Genomic DNA, 18,467 nt, shown 5'->3' on the forward strand with positions numbered 1-18,467 from the left:
TTGTCTTTTTTGGTCTGAGTTATTTTTACAATTTTGAACGTTCATTACTTGCATAGGGAAAAAGGAAGCACGATACCCTGTGGTACTCCTGAGCTTTGGAACTGGGAAAGACAACAGGAGAGGACTCTGTAGATCACTGGACATGAGGGGGAAAGCGGAGAGCAGGTAACTCTTGTAGCAATCAGGAGCTGCATGCTTCCGAGTTTCCATGAGTCAGCTCCCATTAGCCCTAGAGACACTAAACTTTGATTCCTGTTCCCACTCTCAGGTTGGCCTCCCTACAGACCTTCTAAAGTCCACAGGATGTGTTGCAAACAGAAGTCAGCAGGAGGAGTGGACCAGAAGTGCATTCTACTGAGGGCCACGACAACTTGTGCAGATTTTAACATGTCCGCAGGGAGGCAAATATGGGAACAGAAGCAGGAATCTAGGTGTGGAACCTGCAAGAGCAGTCGAGTCAGGGCGTTAGTGGGAAGATGACTTTGGGAAGCCAGGAGGGCTGTAAAACATACCAGGCCAGGGAAAAAGTGGCACAGAACAGGATCTCTTTGGGCCCTCTGAACAAGAGGGGAACTGGGAAATTTAGGATCTTCAAAGGGCTACAGGAGTCCTCCACGCATGAGGAAGTTGGAACCCAGCTGCACATGTTCAACTATGTAATCTGCAGGTGTTTGTGGCTGCTATCTTGCCAGCTGCTGCCTATTCAGGGTTGTATCTTGTATGGGTTTCACACACTGTATGAAGTACAGCACCATCTATATTCACTGTTGGTTCTAAAATAAACATTTTACAATCTAGACTATTTACTTAAGACATAATTCCAGGGCTCCCCTATAGGTTTCAAGCTTATAGACGCCAGCTCCTTGCATTCATTTTTACTTCTTATTTAAATTACCACATACTATTTATTCTTTCAAGTACACTATCACCAGCTTTGGCTAGTAAAAGCAAATAAGATATCAGGGAGGTGGAGGGAGAGCTAAAAAAAGGGAAAATAACTGAAGTATTTTCCTGGTTAGGGAGGTGCATTTTAGACCCACAAGAATGCTATTTAAATATTATTTTTTCCAAGTATGCAGACAAGGTAGTGGATAGGTTAGAGGGATCAAGTGGGAGGAAAGAGTGACAAAACTTGACCTTCACTCCCTTACTTACTCACAACTCATCTGTGAAACTAATGCAAATATTTTTTTAAAACCTCTGCAGATGAATTCCCAGAGCTCTTTATTTTTATATCAGCCAATTTCTCTTTCAGCCTTTAGTGGGCACATTCTGCATAATAATGGAAAATAGAAAAGAAAATGGGCTGCATAATGAGATGTTTGCCAGGCAATGAGAGAGTGCTAAGTGGCCTTGTCTTCAGTGATGCTTTCATTTCCCTACAAGACCTACCAGCGTCAGAAGTTGCTAACGTTTTTCAAAAACCCAGGTTCCCTTGTGACATTTGCAACTAAAAAAATTTTGATTTAAAACTCTCCTGTATTTCATTGGTGGCATTTAACAGCTGAGAAGCCATTTTGTCCTTTGACTGAAGTTATAGAGAACCATGAACTTATTGCATTGTGATATGCTTGCATTGTGTTGTTTTGGTCACAGTGGCATCTATATTTGACATTGTGTCTTTCAGACTGAAAAGTCTAAGTGCTACAGAGGCTGACACAAAGGCTACCCCTATGACAAATTTCAAGATCTTGCTCCAAAGCATGGGGGTCCTAGACTTTTCAGAGAAAAGGTCACCACATTTTATTATTTTATTACTTTTTCCTAGCCTTGTTCTTGGAAGTGGCTGTACTGTTTTGGCTGAAATTCTCCCCTCAAAATATTAGCTCCAGCATGCACACAACATGGAAAATTTCAGCACAAATGGTTAATGTTTGTCAAAACAACAACTTATATCAGGTTCTCATAAAGGGAAGCGTTGGGCTACCTTAACAACAGGCCGCACTACCAGCCTCATCTTATAATTACAATTTCATCCCCTGGAAGCTTTGATTTTGAAGGCTTTACCCAAAGATGCGTTATTAACAAAACCTAATAAATACAATTTGATGATTAAAACAGAGTAACATACGTTGTTTTCCTCTCTCTTGCCATGGCGAGAAACAGACCCTCGTGGTGTTGTCATTTTCAGTTCTGTTTTGGAACTGGGAGCATCTGAGGAACTCAGGCCACGAAGAATTCACCATCCCCAGAACTGGTTCACAACCTTCCTTTGCTGCCTCACAAAATGATCTACAGGGCAGGAGGCCTCGACTGGAGGAAAGAAAGAAAAAAGAAACAAAGAAATAATCTATTGTTTTACAAAATTATTTCTACTTTTTTCTCTATTTTTTTAATTTAAAATAAATCAACATTTTTGAGTAATTGTATGTTCAACAAAACTATGCAGAGTGATATGAAAGTGGATAAAATGATCTGGAACTAAGTCCTCATTATTCATCAAAGGTCCCATCTACACTGTCTTTTAAAATAACTTTAAATCCAAGTTAAATTCAAACCAATTTCTTACTCAGGCCAATCCCGTCCAAGCTGAGCAGCCAAAATATCCTACAAACCAGACTGGCAATGAAGATTAAACATGATTGAAAAAAACAGTGTAACAGGTTTAAAGAAATTGTACTTGCCTATTTTATTTTCTCACTCTGACATATATGTATGTATACACCTGCTTCCCTTTGGTCTTCCTTAGTCATACAGACACACACTCACACACATACATATAAATATATATATAAAATCAGAACAAGGGAAACATTACACTCATAAATATGAAACACCTCCAATAATGACCTAATTAGATTTTTCTATTTTTTCTATATATTAATACATTTATGAATGATCTGGAAAGGGAAGTGATCAGTGAGGTAGCAAAATTTGCAGAGGACACAAAATTTTTAAAATTAGTCAAGACTTGAGAAAACTGTGAGAAGCATCTGAGGGACCTAATCAAGCTACATGAAAGGGCAACATGATGGCAGATGAAATCCAGTGCTGACAAATACAAAATAATACATATGGGAAGAAATAATGTGAAGTGTTACTAGATTCTAAATTAGCATTAGCAGCTCAGGGAGATGTGGCTATCATTGTGGCCAGCTCGATGAAACTCTGCTCAGTGTGCAATAGTGGTCAAACAAACAAACAAACTGTATGAGGAACGGGATGGAGATTACTGAAAATGTGATAACACCATTATATAAAATAGAGGTATACCCTCATCTGGAATACTTTGTCCGATCTCAAAAAAGGCATATCAGCAACAATAGATTAAGTTTAGAGACAGGTGATAAGATAAACTCTGATATGATAAATGACTGAAAAAAACTGGCACTATTTATCTTACAGAGGATACAAACAAGAAAGGAAATGATGAATATATACAAAATAGTAAATGATATAGAGAAGGTAAATCAGGAATTCTATGCACCCTTCATTATAATTCCCGAACAAGGAGATTCAATTAAATTAAAAGTTGGCAAATTTAAAACTGATAAAAGAAATGTTTTTTCATACAACACAACTAGCTTACAGAACTCACTGCAAGATACCATTGAGGGCAAGAGTTTAACAGGATTCAGAAAAGGATTATTTATATGGATTAGAAGAATCTCAAATTATTAGAGTAAGGATTAAAAATAGTTCAGGGTTTTGAAGGGATATCAACTCTTTTGCTTGGGGAAATAAATCAGCTTCTAACTAATGGGGATTAGGAAGAAACTTTTCTTGCGGGCAGGCTATGCCATAACTCATTTCTTCAAGGTTTCTTGCACCTTCCTCTGAAGCAGCTGGTAGTGGCCAATGTCAAAGCCAAGAAACTGGACTAGCTGGACCACTGGTCTGATCCAATATGGTAATTTCTAGGAACCTATGAAATATCCTGGCTTTGGAGTATGATCTCAGACCTTTCCAGGGTTAAAAGCAGGTACTGTGTATACCGGTTGAGAGCTGGGAATCTTCACATTTCTATAACTCTAGTACCATAAGATGTCAGAAACTAAAGCTTATGCAATAGCTGGTATCAACCCAGAACTGAGTCTTGCTCATCCTCAGTCCCCAGGAAGGGAGTAATTTTTACAGGAGAAATTCCAAGTTTGTGGGAACAAGGAAACAGTTCTTTGACAGGCCAATTCAAATAAAAATGGCTCCTGCTCAAAGCCACTCCAGGGTTTGGAATATTAGAGTAACTTCTGGGGAGATGGCTTAGTAGGACATATCTGAATGGTTTGGGATGACCAGCATTCCTCCTGCATGTCTGTCATGAGTGAGCTATGAGCATATCCTAAACGCATGCTAGTAAAACCCTTATACCTCTCTATACCAACCATTCTAGTAGAAATAACCCCACAGCGATTTATAATGTACGTAATTGGGAGCGGTTATTTATCACTAAAGAACAAGTCCTGTCCTTTCCCCTAAAGCTGTGGAGGGTCCCCTGGAAGCGGAGGAAGTGCAGTTTCTCAGTGCAAGGTTGGGTTCCTGATTTGGCATCCGAAGAAGTGAGGTTTTTACTCACGAAAGCTTATGCCCAAATAAATCTGTTAGTCTTTAAGGTGCCACCAGACTCCTTGTTGTTTTTGTAGATACAGACTAACACGGCTACCCCCTGATTCCTGATTTGGGAACCCCTACTCATTAGGAGCTATCCGCATGGCAGAGTGCAGGATGTGGGGAAGGAGAGGGCCTGGCCAGACGATCTGCCACCATGCAGGTCCTCCACCCCACAGCATGGAGATCTAATTCAGCAGAGCCCCCAGGGAGGGGCTCTGCATATGCTCCAGGCCTGTGAGAGAGGATTCTTCCCTCTTGCTCATCTACTCACAACCCAGTCTGGCTACTCAGAGTGAGCACTGCAATAAGCGTTCAGCCCAAGTGACTACAGTTTGGAGACTATATAGGCCAAGATTTTCATGTCCATATGTATAGGCTCCTAAATAAGTGGCCTGATTTTCAGAGGTGCTGAGCACTCAGCAGCTCCTGCTGACTTCACTGTGTTTTCCTGTTTAGTGTATAAATGGGTTAACCGGTCAATAATAACAAAGTGATACTATGCTGGGGATCAAAAAGCTACAGTAGCTGTCAGATTACTAGTGGTGCAGGGAAGAAAGAGAATCAGCTCACATGTTTATGAGAATGAGCCTTCTATTTTATAAATATAAAAACTGTATTAGATCAAAATCACAGGAGCCTGAGATTTCAGTTTTCCCCCTTGTCCTATTGTGTTGACTAGTGTTTCTGAAATCAGTCTGATGGCATTTCTCTGCTTTAAACACTAATGAAGTATATGTACAGCCAGTACCCTTATCATGTTTACAGGGCATCCTGATTGACTGTGGAGCTGGAACTGGTGTTTAGAGATATGTTCTGGATATGGAACTGTGTAGAGATGCATAGCTCCCGAATCGCCAGTCCACAGGCGCGGCAAACTGCTCCCATGGCTACGAGGCAGGAGTGACCTTCAATCCAGCGTTTGTGTTTGGGAAACTTATTTGGCTGATTTGATTGTACCCTCGCAGCTGGTGTTCACGCGCTCAAGAGATGGGTTCGTTATCTTATGTGCATGTATACTGCCTGGCTCTTCTATGCGCAAGAATGTAACCACTAAGAAGAGTTGTAAACAAAGTAAGGAGAGAAATAAAAACCCCAGGAAAAGTTTTCCTGGGAGGCTTTTTGCAAGAGGCTTGTAAAGCTCTCTAGCTACCACAGACCTGGCGTTCTGTTTCCTTTCCTGCGTCGTCACCACAGCTGGTGACCCCGACGTGATACCCCTCTACTCACCGGCTGGATACGCCGAGCGCGCCCGCGGCTGTTTGCCGCCCCTTATTCGTGAGTATGGGGGGGAAACTTTCCAGTGCCCAGAAGGAGCACGCAAGAGAGTTACAAGAGATTATACGACAGCGATCATGTGTCGCTGTCCCGGTCGCTCATATTGAGGACCTCCTAAGGGAAATAGATCGCCAGTGCCCCTGGTATCCAGACTGCGGGTCATTGCAGCTTTTTGATTGGATACAGATTGGGATCACCTTGTATAGTAAACCCCGTGCCCCAGTTCAGTGCCTGCTGCTCTGGCAGCGTTGTAAGGAGGCACTGGAGGGGATCGGCCCCAACAGCCCCAAGCCGGTCCCCCTTTCGCCCCCAGGTGATGGGCCACCCCCCTCCTGCCCACAGCTGACCCTCCCTGCGCCGCCGCCCGTGGCGGCGCCCCCCTGCCTACCGGTCGGGCAGGGGGGCGCTGTCGCCGCGGCGGTGCGGCAAGCGCGTGAGGCCGGTCTCTTGACCGATGAGGAATCCAAGTGTGGGTTCGAGGCGTTTCCCGTCTCTTGGCGGGATAATGGAAATGGGGGGCAGATAGTGGACTGGGAGGCTCTCCCCTACTCAGTTCTGCGCGAGCTCCGCAAGGCAGTTCGTGAGACCGGGGTGCGGTCCACTTTCACCCTGGGGATCTTGGAAGGTGTGTCAAACGGTTACTTCTTGCTCCCCCAAGATTGGAAAGACATGTGTCGCATGGTGCTGTCTCCCGCGCAATACGTTGTGTGGGATAGCGAGTACCAGCGAGAGGCGCTTGCAGCAGCAGCGCAAGGTGGGGGGGCTTATCTTGCTGAGCAGTTATATGGCACAGGGCAGTTTTCGAGCATCCCCGAGCAGGCGGCGGGCACGCCCCGGGTAGCTTTTCCCATCATTGGCCAGTGTGTCCGTCGCGCGTTCCGCAGGGTCCCCGCTGCAGGCGAGTCCTCTAAGTCCTTTGCGGTTACTCGGCAGGGTGCCACCGAACCATTCCACCAGTTTATTGACCGCCTCCAAGAGGCAGTCCAGAGGCAGATTGATAACCCGCAAGCCCAGACTGAACTAATGATAAAATTGGCTTACGAAAATGCCAATGCAGACTGCCGCCGTGCCATGCAGGCAGTGGTCGGGCGCCCCGGGTATACCCTGGCAGAATTGCTGCAGGCGTGTGCTGACGTAGGCACTCAGACCCATCAGATGGCCCTGCTGGCAGCTGCCCTGCACAAGGGGCAGAAGCCTCAGGGGAACTGCTTTAACTGCCAGAAGCCCGGACATTTTTGGCGGGAGTGTCGGGCCCCTGCGGGGGGCATGTGTAAAAACAAACCCAAGCCCCGGACAGACCAGAGGCCCCGCACGCTGTGTCCGAAATGCAAAAAGGGCTACCATTGGGCTGCGCAGTGTCGCTTGGCCGGGGGTGACAGCCGGGTCTTGGCTGCTAACCGAGACAACCCCCCGGGAAACTAGTAGGCGGGCCTGCGACCAGCCCGAGACCCAAGGCCGCGCCCCTCTCCGTGCACGACGCCCCCGCCGCCACAAGGGGCAGTGCGGGGATTGACCTTGTTAATCAGGAAAATATGGATATCACTCTCCCCGGGGAGGTCCTCCTCATGCCGTCCCAGATTCAGGGCCCGCTGCCGGAGGGCATGGTGGGCCTTGTCCTACCCCGCTCGTCCGCCAGCAAGCAGGGCCTGTTTGTGGTGCCTGGGGTGGTGGATTCGGACTATGGTGGAATTATCCATGTTCAACTGTGGAGTCATCTCCCGAAACGGCTGTTTCAGGGAGATGCCTGGGCGCAACTCATACTTGTGCCCTACTCCCTTCCGGCAGGGGGAAGAAACGTTCCCCGAACCGGAGGCTTCGGGTCCACCGACCAGCGCACTATTCACCCACAAGTGGCAGCAGTTGTTAAAGACATTGGAGCACCCCAACCCAAACGCATTTACTGCCTCAACGATCAGCCGTTCGAGGGTGTTATCGACTCTGGGGCAGACATTACCGTCATTGCCGCTGCGCAGTGGCCCGCCCATTGGCCCACAGAGCAGGCTCCGGCAGTTTGGGGTGTGGGCGGGGCACAGGACTCACAACGAAGTGCCCGATGGTTGGAGGTTAGGGCGCCCCAAGGCATCCGCCGCGCCCGTATCCGGCCTATCATTCTCCCCGTCCACCTCAACCTGTGGGGCCGTGATTTATTGACACAGTTCACTGCCACCATCCATATCAATGATTAGGCATACGGCCCTCCCCCTCCGTTGGCTCACTGACGAACCCGTATGGGTTGCGCAGTGGCCGCTTCCTTTAGAAAAGCTGGAGGCCCTCCAGCACTTGGTTAATGACCAGCTGAAGGCAGGACGTTTGAAGGAGTCCACTAGCCCCTTTAATACCCCCGTGTTTGTGATTAAAAAGAAATCTGGCAAGTGGCGCCTCCTGCAGGACCTTCGCGCCATTAACAAAATTATACAGCCTATGGGTCCCCTGCAGTGTGGTACCCCTAATCCCAACCTTATTCCCTGTGATTACCGGTTATTTGTAATAGATTTAAAGGATTGTTTTTTTACCATCCCCTTGCACCCTGAGGACCGGGTGCACTTTGCCTTCACTGTTCCGGTTTTGAATCACTCCCAGCCCACTCCACGCTATCAGTGGAATGTGCTCCCTCAAGGCATGTTGAATAGCCCCACCTTGTGTCAGCATTTTGTTGCGCAGGCCCTACGGCCCTTCCGCGCAGCACACCCAGATGCCTTAATTTACCACTACATGGATGACATCCTGGTGGCTCACCCCGTCCTCCCTGATGACTGGCTGGACGAACTGCGCCACCAGCTTGCGGCGTGTGGCCTGGTTGTGGCACCGGACAAGATCCAGCGTCAGCCACCCTTTTTGTATCTTGGTCACCGCATGCTCCAGTCATATGCCCGTCCAGTTTGTCCCGAGTTGGTATTGCCCAACCCTCTTACGTTTGTACAGCTTCAACAGTTATTGGGGTCCCTTAATTGGATTCGTCCTTTTTGCCCTCTGACTACCTCCATGCTGTCCCCTCTTTTTTCTGGCCTTCGGCAGGGCCGTCTCCCCGGAGATATCATTCCCGTTTCCCAGGAACAGCGCCAAGCGGTCACCCTCATTAACCAGACCCTGGCCCAGGTGTGGGTCGACCGCCGAGAAAGGGAACAGCCCCTTTTTGCCATTTTGCTTCCCACACTCTCACAACCGACAGCTGTCCTCGCCCAGGAGGGGGCGGCAGCGCGTCTTCGTTTAATTGAATGGATTTATTTGACCCACTCCCCTCCGCATACTATTCAGACACTCCCTCAACAGGCCGCAGAGCTGATTTTTAAAGTGCGAGAACGGTCCCGTACCCTCTTGGGTTGGGACCCCGTTGCCATTATTGTCCCCATCCCGGCTAAAGACTGGGAACGCACTGTCTCTTGCAGTGCCACCCTCCAATTGTCTCTTGCTGACTATGTTGGGGAAGTTAAATATCACATTCCCCCTGACCCCCGTCTTTCATTCCTACAACAACGTTGCCTTCACCTCCGGCCGTCCTTGTCAACCGTCCCCATTAAGGATGCACTTACCCTTTTTACGGACGGCGGCCCAACACGAGGTGCGGTCAGCTGGCAGGTGCAAGGCACTTGGCAAGTCCGCTTTACCCTGCCTCAGCGCTCCCCACAGCGCGCAGAGTTGGCTGCTGTCATCCTGGCCTGCCGATGCTTCCAGGATGACCCTTTTAATTTGATTACTGACAGTCTTTATGTTACTAATGTTCTTAAGTCTCTTCCAGGTTCCTATGTGTCGCCCTCCTGTGATGACAATTTGTTGGCCCTTTTTCTTACCCTGCAACAGCTCCTTTCCTCCCGCTCTAGCCCACTGTTTGTGGCACACATTCGCAGTCACACCACACTACCGGGCCTATTAACAGAAGGCAACACGGTGGCCGACCAGGCGGTCAAATCGGTGGCCTCAATTTTTTCCTCCCCAATCGAAAGCCACGCCTTTTTTCATCAATCCGCCAAGGCCCTTGCCAAGCAGTTCACTCTCCCATTGTATCAGGCGCAGGCCATTGTTCGCCAGTGTGACCTTTGCGCTTCTCTCTCCAATAGCCCGGAGGTAGGGGTTAACCCTCGTGGAACCTCGGCCAACCAGCTCTGGCAAATGGATGTTACACATTTCCCTCCCTTTGCCCCCTGGCAGTATCTTCACGTGTGTGTAGATACCTTTTCCCATTATGTGTGGGTCACCCCCCAGAAGGGTGAGGCCTCTCGTCATGTTATTAATCACATGATTCGCGCTATGGCAATCATGGGTCACCCATCCCATCTTAAGACCGACAACGGCCCCGCCTACTGTAGCTCGGCCTTTGCCTCCTTCTGTACCACGTGGGACATTGTCCACACGTTTGGTATCCCGTATAACCCCACAGGCCAGGCCATTGTGGAACGAGCCAATCGTGCGCTCAAACAAGCCCTGGTCCGCCAAAAACAGAAAGGGGGGATTCCCGTAGGCCTTCCTCCCCGCCAGGAATGGCTGGCTGCAGTGCTTTTTACCCTGAATCATTTGAATTTGACTGACAACTACTCTGCAGCAGAATGTCATTTTCGCAGCTACCAGGCCTTGCCCCGCCCCTTTGTTAAATATCGCAAGGCCCCAGACCCTCAGTGGCATGGCCCAGTGCCCCTTATAACGTGGGGACGAGGGCATGCTGCCGTTTCTCTTCCTACAGGTCCGTTGTGGGTCCCGGCGCGTAACGTCCGCCCGTGGCACGGCGATGGCCTGGCACCAGGGACTATCGAACCCCATTCCACAGTTCAACCTACATCTGCAGGATCCCGAGCGTCCTCGCCAGCGCCCCCCGCGGGGGCCCCCGCAGCGCATAACCTGGGGACAGGTTAAAGCCCTTTCATTGCAGGCCGAGCAGCTGCGAGTGCAGCAGCAGCTAGAACCTACTGCAGAAAATTACCTTGTGACATTGTTAGCTTGCCTTAATGCTAATTCACTCCTTATTTTGTGTGTATTGGGGAGTTTCCTGTTGGCCCCTAGCTGCCAAGGCGAACCCCAGATGGAGCAGCGGCTGCAGTTTAACACCTGGGTCCACCTGGCAGAAGTATTAAATCAATCTGATTTCTGCCTGGCCGTTGCCCCGGAAATGCAAGGTCTGTTAAGTACCTGCCTTGTTCCTGTCTGTAAACCACCCAGCAACATCTGGGGTGTGAGACAGTGAAAGAAATGTGCTGTTTTAAGCTTGCTGATAATAGTTTTGTATGCAATAGCAAATTGATATGCTGAAATGCTATGCTTAAGTCATCCGCCAAGACGTTTTTCTTCCTTGGTAGGATTATATTTAGTTATAGCCACCCTTAGAGTGGATAAAAACCCTTTTATAGTATGGGGTCCTAGTTTTGATTTTTGGCGTTTTACTTTGCTGCTTTGTTTAATGTTTACCCAATCTAGTGGCATTGTGTATGCTACCCTGCGAGAGTGTTTTGTTTAAACACCGCATTTATAAAATAAAACAGGGGGAGATGTAGAGATGCATAGCTCCCGAATCGCCAGTCCACAGGCGCGGCAAACTGCTCCCATGGCTACGAGGCAGGAGTGACCTTCAATCCAGCGTTTGTGTTTGGGAAACTTATTTGGCTGATTTGATTGTACCCTCGCAGCTGGTGTTCACGCGCTCAAGAGATGGGTTCGTTATCTTATGTGCATGTATACTGCCTGGCTCTTCTATGCGCAAGAATGTAACCACTAAGAAGAGTTGTAAACAAAGTAAGGAGAGAAATAAAAACCCCAGGAAAAGTTTTCCTGGGAGGCTTTTTGCAAGAGGCTTGTAAAGCTCTCTAGCTACCACAGACCTGGCGTTCTGTTTCCTTTCCTGCGTCGTCACCACAGAACTGTCTTTAGAGATATGTTCCTAAGTCACGCTAAGGACTTTCACACATGCTAAATGCACTTTACACTCTGAAGTGCAGGAATTATCTCATATCTGAGATAAAGATCTGTATCTCTAAACTTGTCTCTTGTGGCACCCTGAGTGATTATCTGTAGTTGGCAGTTTGTTTGTTGCTTGGAAATAAGCACTTACATTCTAAAATAGTACCTTTCACCACGACTTTATGTCATGCTGAAGGCAGATAGTTTCGATAGCATGTAAAAGGTCTGGCTGAGTGCAGAAGAAAAAACAAATGGCTTCTGGATTCTTCTGTTGACAGTAAGAGCTGCTGGTTATTAATATTCTCTTGATGTTGCCAGCACACTGTTCTGGCAATTAAAGACTCGCTATCAGAACCAGTAAAACCACTTCAGATAAAGTCATTCAAAAAACACTTTTCCTGTTTTTTATGGAGCCTATTTTTGGAGGGAGAGAGAGAGTGAAAATATGAGAGGGAGCATGTGTGTATGAGGTCTTTCAGTGCCTGTCAATGTTTATCTGCAGAACAGGCCTAACAGTCCCTATCTCACTTCTGGGAATATGGCACGACAAAATTAATTAACAATTTCCTTCCAGGCACTTTTATTTTTTTTATCCCAAAATGCATGTATGGGTAATACAAATAGCTTGATAATAATTTAGAAATTACTAGGCTATTAAAGGACAATTGCATGGTGATTAAATAAACCAACAGAAAGTATGTGCTTATGAAAGGTTATATATGCCTGATCCTAAAAGGCTATTTATTTCTGGGCAAAATTATTTATACTTATGAAAAGGCTGTATATGCTTGATCAAAGTTACTTAGTGCTTATGAAAGGCTATGTACGCATGATCATGTGTGAGCAAAGTTACTCACATGAGTAGTCTCATAGACTTGCATCAGTAAGGGTTGAACAATTAAGTCCATAATGTGTGTGCATGTATATAGAAAATTCTAGAAGAAATAGTTTCATAGATGTTTAAAATGGTGGTGAAGTTACGTGAGGCTGAACCGTTCCAATATCTCAGCAATAAATGAGATGCCATATATCTAAAACAGAACTAGAGATTAATTTACTGAATTTAGCCATAATCTATATAGACTGATCTTTTAAAGTCCCAACTGGTCAAATTTAAGAAAATGTATAAATTACAATATACAACTACATTTGAATGGAAAGATGTAAGGGGCATAATTAATGAGACTACTGACTAATTCATTAACTATGAGCCACTCATTAGTCTGATAGAGCTCCTCTATTGGACTCAAGGCACAGTTAAAAGTCCATCTATTCTTTTAACCCAGGGGTGGCTAACATGTACATTGCCAAAGAGCCACAGTATTCCCTCAGCAGCCCTCCCATTAGCTCCCCCACCCCCCACCTGCCAGCAGCCCTGCTGATCAGCACCTCCCCATCCTTCCCCAAGCCTCCTGTGGCGAGCAGGAGGCTCTGGGGGGAGGGGGAGGAGCGAGGGCATGGCAGGCTCAGGGAAGGGGGAGGTAGGAGTGGGGGCCTTGGGGGAAGGGGGGAAGTAGGGGCAGGGCCTGTGGCAGAATTAGGGTTGAGCAGTGAGCACATCTCCCCCTCTCCCCCCGGCACATTGGAAAGTTGGCTCCTGTAGCTCCAGCCCTGGAATTGGTGCCTATGCAAGGAGCCACATATTAACTTCTGAAGAGCTGAATGCAGCTCTGCAGCCACAGGTTGGCCACCCCTGTTTTAACCTTTGCCTGGTGGGGTAATGGGAGGGTTATTTGTTATGTTTAACAATTCTATGGTTTGTGTCCATTTATTTTTAGTTAACACTGGCTAACTAATTTTGTATTGTTTTTAAGGTTTGTACAAACACAGTGACAAAGGAGAGTGACACATTTTTAAAAATATTTTTAAAAATAAAGTCCTCTGACAATCTCATATGAAAGGCATTACTGAAATGCATAGTGTCCCTATTTGATCTTAGCACTCACTGTCTAAATCTACAGTCCTCAAAATAATTTACAAATTGCTATGTTGCAGCACTCTGGCAGTTCTGCCATATATTTCTTCTAAGTGATGTGAAGAATGTGACATTAACCCTGTTAGATAGTGATGCGGCTATCCTAATCTTTGCAAATGTAACTACAACATATTGGCCCAAATTCATCACAGGTGCATAAGATTTACGGGGATTTACGCACACAAGATACATTAAAAGTTTCATGGGTAATTTTTTCAGGAAACTTGTATACATATAAATGGACTTATATCTTCTAAACCATGCATATGGAAAAAGTTCAGTATGAGGTCTTTCAGTGCCTTTCATTTGGTCATCTTATGCAATTCTAAGTCTAAATGTTACACTGCAGTATGCATGTACGGATAATACAAATATCTTGATAATAATTTAGAAATTACTATGCTTTTAAAGGAAAATTGCATGGTGATTAAATACACCAACAGAATGTATGGTCTCTAGAGATACCTTGACAAACTAGGAAATGGCAGGATTATCCAACAATTACTGTAATAATTGGCCCAGTTACAATATTCAGTCATTTGTGCACCATAAAAATAAATATTTTTGGACAGTGATCAAGTTTAGCATGGACATATTTGCTTAACCTCCTGAAGGATGAAAGGATGATTAAGCATTCCCATCTTGATTACTCTTTCTTTACGACTACTTAGAGACCAGGCTTTTTAAAATAAACAGGGAGTGCTGTTAGAATCTTTTCACAATTTATTTGGCACCAACACAGGACACAGAATAAGATTACACAGTTTTAGGGCCCAATTCTGCTCCCACTGCTCTACAAAAAAAACTCCCATTGAACATAGGTGAAGGTAATTACATTATTATGTGCCAGTTCTAACTTTGTGGTTTGTCTTCCCCAACCTTGAAATTCATATCTCAGTTATTTCTTTGTGAACCCCTTGTAATTGCCCCTCCATTGTGAATTGTGTGGCAACAGCAGGAAAAGGGCTTATTATCAAGGTAAACAGAGCTTCACATTAACTTTTTTTATTTCTGCAAGAGATGTTATGATAACTTCTATGGAAAAGAATATAGTTGCATTTCCTTACAATTATTTAAATTTTTCAAATCCAGCTACGGATTTATAATGTGGCATGTGCAAACAGGATTGCTTTTATACAAACTGGGAAAGAGGTAATTCAGTTTTCCCAACTAAATATTTTATGCTGAAATTTCAAGTACTTTTCCTTATCAAATACTTGACTGATTCACTTGGGGTCAATACTGTGACCTTCTGCCCAAAGGATGATTGTTTAGAACTTACTGAAGTAACAGACAGCTTTAGCATTTTTGGATGGACCTGTAAGAAACACTGTTTCCGTGTGCTATCCCTCCTCTCCATTGTGGTCACACCACTATGCACATGCTCACTGGCCTATGGACTTTAGAAGAGTCAATGAAATTATTATTTCAGACACCCCAAAAGTTAACAGACTTATTTGATACAAAAACTAGGGACAAGATCTTTGGGCAACCATCAGCCTCCTGCTGCAAATGTTGGTAACTTTATTATATTTTCAGGCAACAATTGTCCAAATAGGTTGGGGGTTTGGAGGACACCACAAATTGAGTAGTCAGAGGACCGTGTTTACATTCTGGTTAATTCTAGCACTAAGGTGTTCTATCACACCCATCACTTTAGTATCCATAGTGACAAATATCAGAGGGGTAGCCGTGTTAGTCTGAATCTGTAAAAAGCAACAAAGGGTCCTGTGGCACCTTAGAGACTAACAGAAGTATTGGGAGCATAAGCTTTTGTGGGTAAGAACCTCACTTCTTCAGATGCAAGTACAGAGTGACAAATGTTAGCTTTACACATTAATTAACAGTCATAATTAACACCCCTTATGAATTGTGTTAAGCATCTGGTCACAATTAACATTTTTAGTGAAGATAGGCAAAATTAGTATTAAACACCTCAGCTTTCTTTGTGTCAGCTTTCCTTCCCCATTAAGTAGTGAACCTACACTTTCCTTCAACTTTCTCTTGTTTCTAATGTGTTTTACAGAACCTCTTCCTATTGCCTTTTATGTCCCTTGCTAGGTGCAATTCATTTTGTGCCTTAGCCTTTCTGATTTTGTCCCTACATGCCTGCGCTATTCTTTTGTGACATACTGCTGTTTCAGAAATGCACCAAAGCACACTATGGAACTTTTAATGCAAAGCAGCAGGGTTCATATGACCATTTAGTGCATGTCAGGATAGAACCCTGTAGATTTACATCCTGGCATGCCACACACTAAATCACCAAATAGACAAGCCCTTGCTTCCTTACCTGAGTCAAAATCTAACCCCAAGTACATACATGAACTCAAATGCAAAGACTGTACTATGTGCACCCTACAAAAGACGTGGTGGGGACTCCACTGTTTGTTAGTTTGTTCCAACACTTACAACCTTTGGAAAGGCAAGAATTCACTCCAGAGGTGTTCCAACACACTGATCTACCCTGTCCCCTTTATTAGCACGTACAGAACTCCAGTGCCATTGTAAAGCACAGTCACTTAGTGGGAGTACAACATAAATACAAGATGCCTAAAAGGATTTCTACCTCCATCAATCATAAACAGTTTCCAGGGCCCCTCCAGCCTCTGCTCCTTTGTCCCAGATTAAGGTACTTTCTTCCCTTTGGGCTGTGTCCAATTCTCATGTGCAGTGCTGGCTCATAGGAACCAAACCTCAGGCAGCTCCATGGTCCTGTCCCCCTGCCCTGAGCTCAGACTCTGTTTGCTGTGTCTCTGCAGCAGCAGCATATGCCCTCTCCTGCAGGCCACCGAGTCCCTTCTTAAATGGTAATGTGACACTTCCCAGGGGTACTGAGGGTTGCGAGGCACCTCACCACCACCAGCCCAGTGAGAGAGCCTGTCTGTGATCAGCTCCCTGAAACCACCTGCCTCTGGAAACACAAACAGGCCTCGCTTTCTCTGTACAGTTTAGTATAAGTACATACCAACCCCCGAGTCCTTCAGGTGTCCCTCTGGAATGTTCAGCCCGTTCCACTCAACTCTCCCAGAACTCTCATATCCGCTGTTCCCAAAGCAACAGTACATACCAGCTTGTAAGATTGAACTCTGGATCACCACTTTGCTTAGCACAGCGCACTTAATTTTAAATGTATAGTGAAAACAAGAATATGTTTATCATCAAAGAAGTGATAGTGATAACCATTTGTTTAGAATATTTTTATGTATAAACAAAATCATAACATGCTTTCTAGAGACTAAATTTACCTAAAAAGGCATTCCTATATCTTCAACAAGATAGTTTATCACAAGTTTTTCCCCAGCCTTTTCGACCAGTTTGGTTGAGACCCCGTCTCACAAAATCAAGCCCCACAGGCAGCTTGTCCTCACAGACTGAAGGAATACCCAGTGGTTCCGCTGTACTCTAGATATAGTTTCGAACAGTCATTTTGTCTTACTCCTAAGCAGGATAAGTTCTGCTGTTTTTGTTTTTCCTCCATCCCCCATAATCTGTTGATTAGCATTTTGCTCAGACAGGACGTTCACTGTGAATGATACAATACTGAATTTGCATGTGACCAGAGTGAGATAAGCATGCCAAGTGTATGTAGATTACCTTTTGGTGAACCTGTCTTAACTCACAGACCCAGAGAACATAATTTTTAGTACATATACATAACTCTTCATATATTTTCCATGTATATATCTTACAATTATTACGTTGACCAGTGTGACACAGGCTTTCACTAGAGACCGTACATGACATTCTTTTGGTGAACCCAAGGGATCCCTGTATCTCTGTGTCCTCTGGCAGTTGGCATCAAGAGGGCCTTGGATCACAGTAATCCCATCTTCCAATCAGAAGAGGGCTGGCAGCAGGAACCAGAGGTCAGATTTCCAGCCAGTTCTCTAGCCAACTGGGAATCAGGGAGTGAGGGGGTACAGGTAGAGAGTACAACTTCTCCAGTCTACCTATCCCCAGCTGATCAGGGTTCTGGGGGCAAGGCCAGCCCTCACAGCACTGCTGCTCATCTGTGAAGTGGGGGCATCACCCAGATTATATATTGTATTCTAAAATTTAAAACATAATCCTTGACTGTATTTTTTATTCATATTATAAAGCAGCTATAATCAGAAGATCTTTATACCAAAAGTGAAATCCTACCTCCAGTGAAGTCAATGGGAGTTTTGCCATTGACTTGAGTGGAGCCAGGATTTTACACCAATTGTTTAATATTATTAGGGTGAACACTAGACTACAGTTAGAGAGGAAACTTGAGGACAGTTTGCATGAGTTTGATTCAGCAGTGTGAGCTTTCAATGGTCTGCTTGCCAGTGAAGCAGCAATGGCTTCTGATAGGCAGCTTTTTAAATGGTAAGCAATGGTGCAAAGAAATACACCATTGCCTTTGATGTCAACAAAGCCTTCTTGCAGCACTTTGCTCATCTCTATAATACACCTTTTGGAAAGGGAATTTCAGATATTGTACCTTTTCTCTTAGATCATTTGAATGTGTCTAATGAGTTGTCCTCAGATTTCTATAAATATCATAATGAGCCTTCTCCTAACAGTGTTGAACTGCAATTTCATTGCTACTGGAAAGGCCAGATAAAATAGTGGCAAAAAATGGCAGATTGTGTTCGGAAAAGCTTAGCTTTTTCTGTACCAAGTTCCAATACCATGCAATTCTTTTCTGAAATTAAGATGTCCATATCTAGGAAAAAGAGTGAGGATGCCTAAGGACTGCAATAAAGTACCGTATGATTTTTATGATAAAACTAGATTTTTTTTATGCAGCTGTGTG

The 18,467-nt window shown here is 45.2% G+C and overlaps 1 protein-coding gene across 8 annotated transcripts in view; it reads right to left on the reverse strand.

Annotated features, from left to right (window-relative positions):
• Positions 1 to 18,467, reverse strand: part of CORIN (corin, serine peptidase) — a 306,982-nt gene that overhangs the window by 184,580 nt on the left and 103,935 nt on the right. For all 8 annotated transcript variants that reach the window (XM_054029070.1, XM_054029074.1, XM_054029073.1 and 5 more), the window contains exon 5: positions 2,072 to 2,253. In XM_054029070.1, coding sequence (XP_053885045.1) covers positions 2,072 to 2,253 — 182 coding nt within the window. The remainder of the gene's footprint in view (positions 1 to 2,071; positions 2,254 to 18,467) is intronic.

This window comes from Malaclemys terrapin, chromosome 5 (genome assembly GCF_027887155.1).
Source record: "Malaclemys terrapin pileata isolate rMalTer1 chromosome 5, rMalTer1.hap1, whole genome shotgun sequence".
NCBI classification, from domain to species: Eukaryota; Metazoa; Chordata; order Testudines; family Emydidae; genus Malaclemys; species Malaclemys terrapin.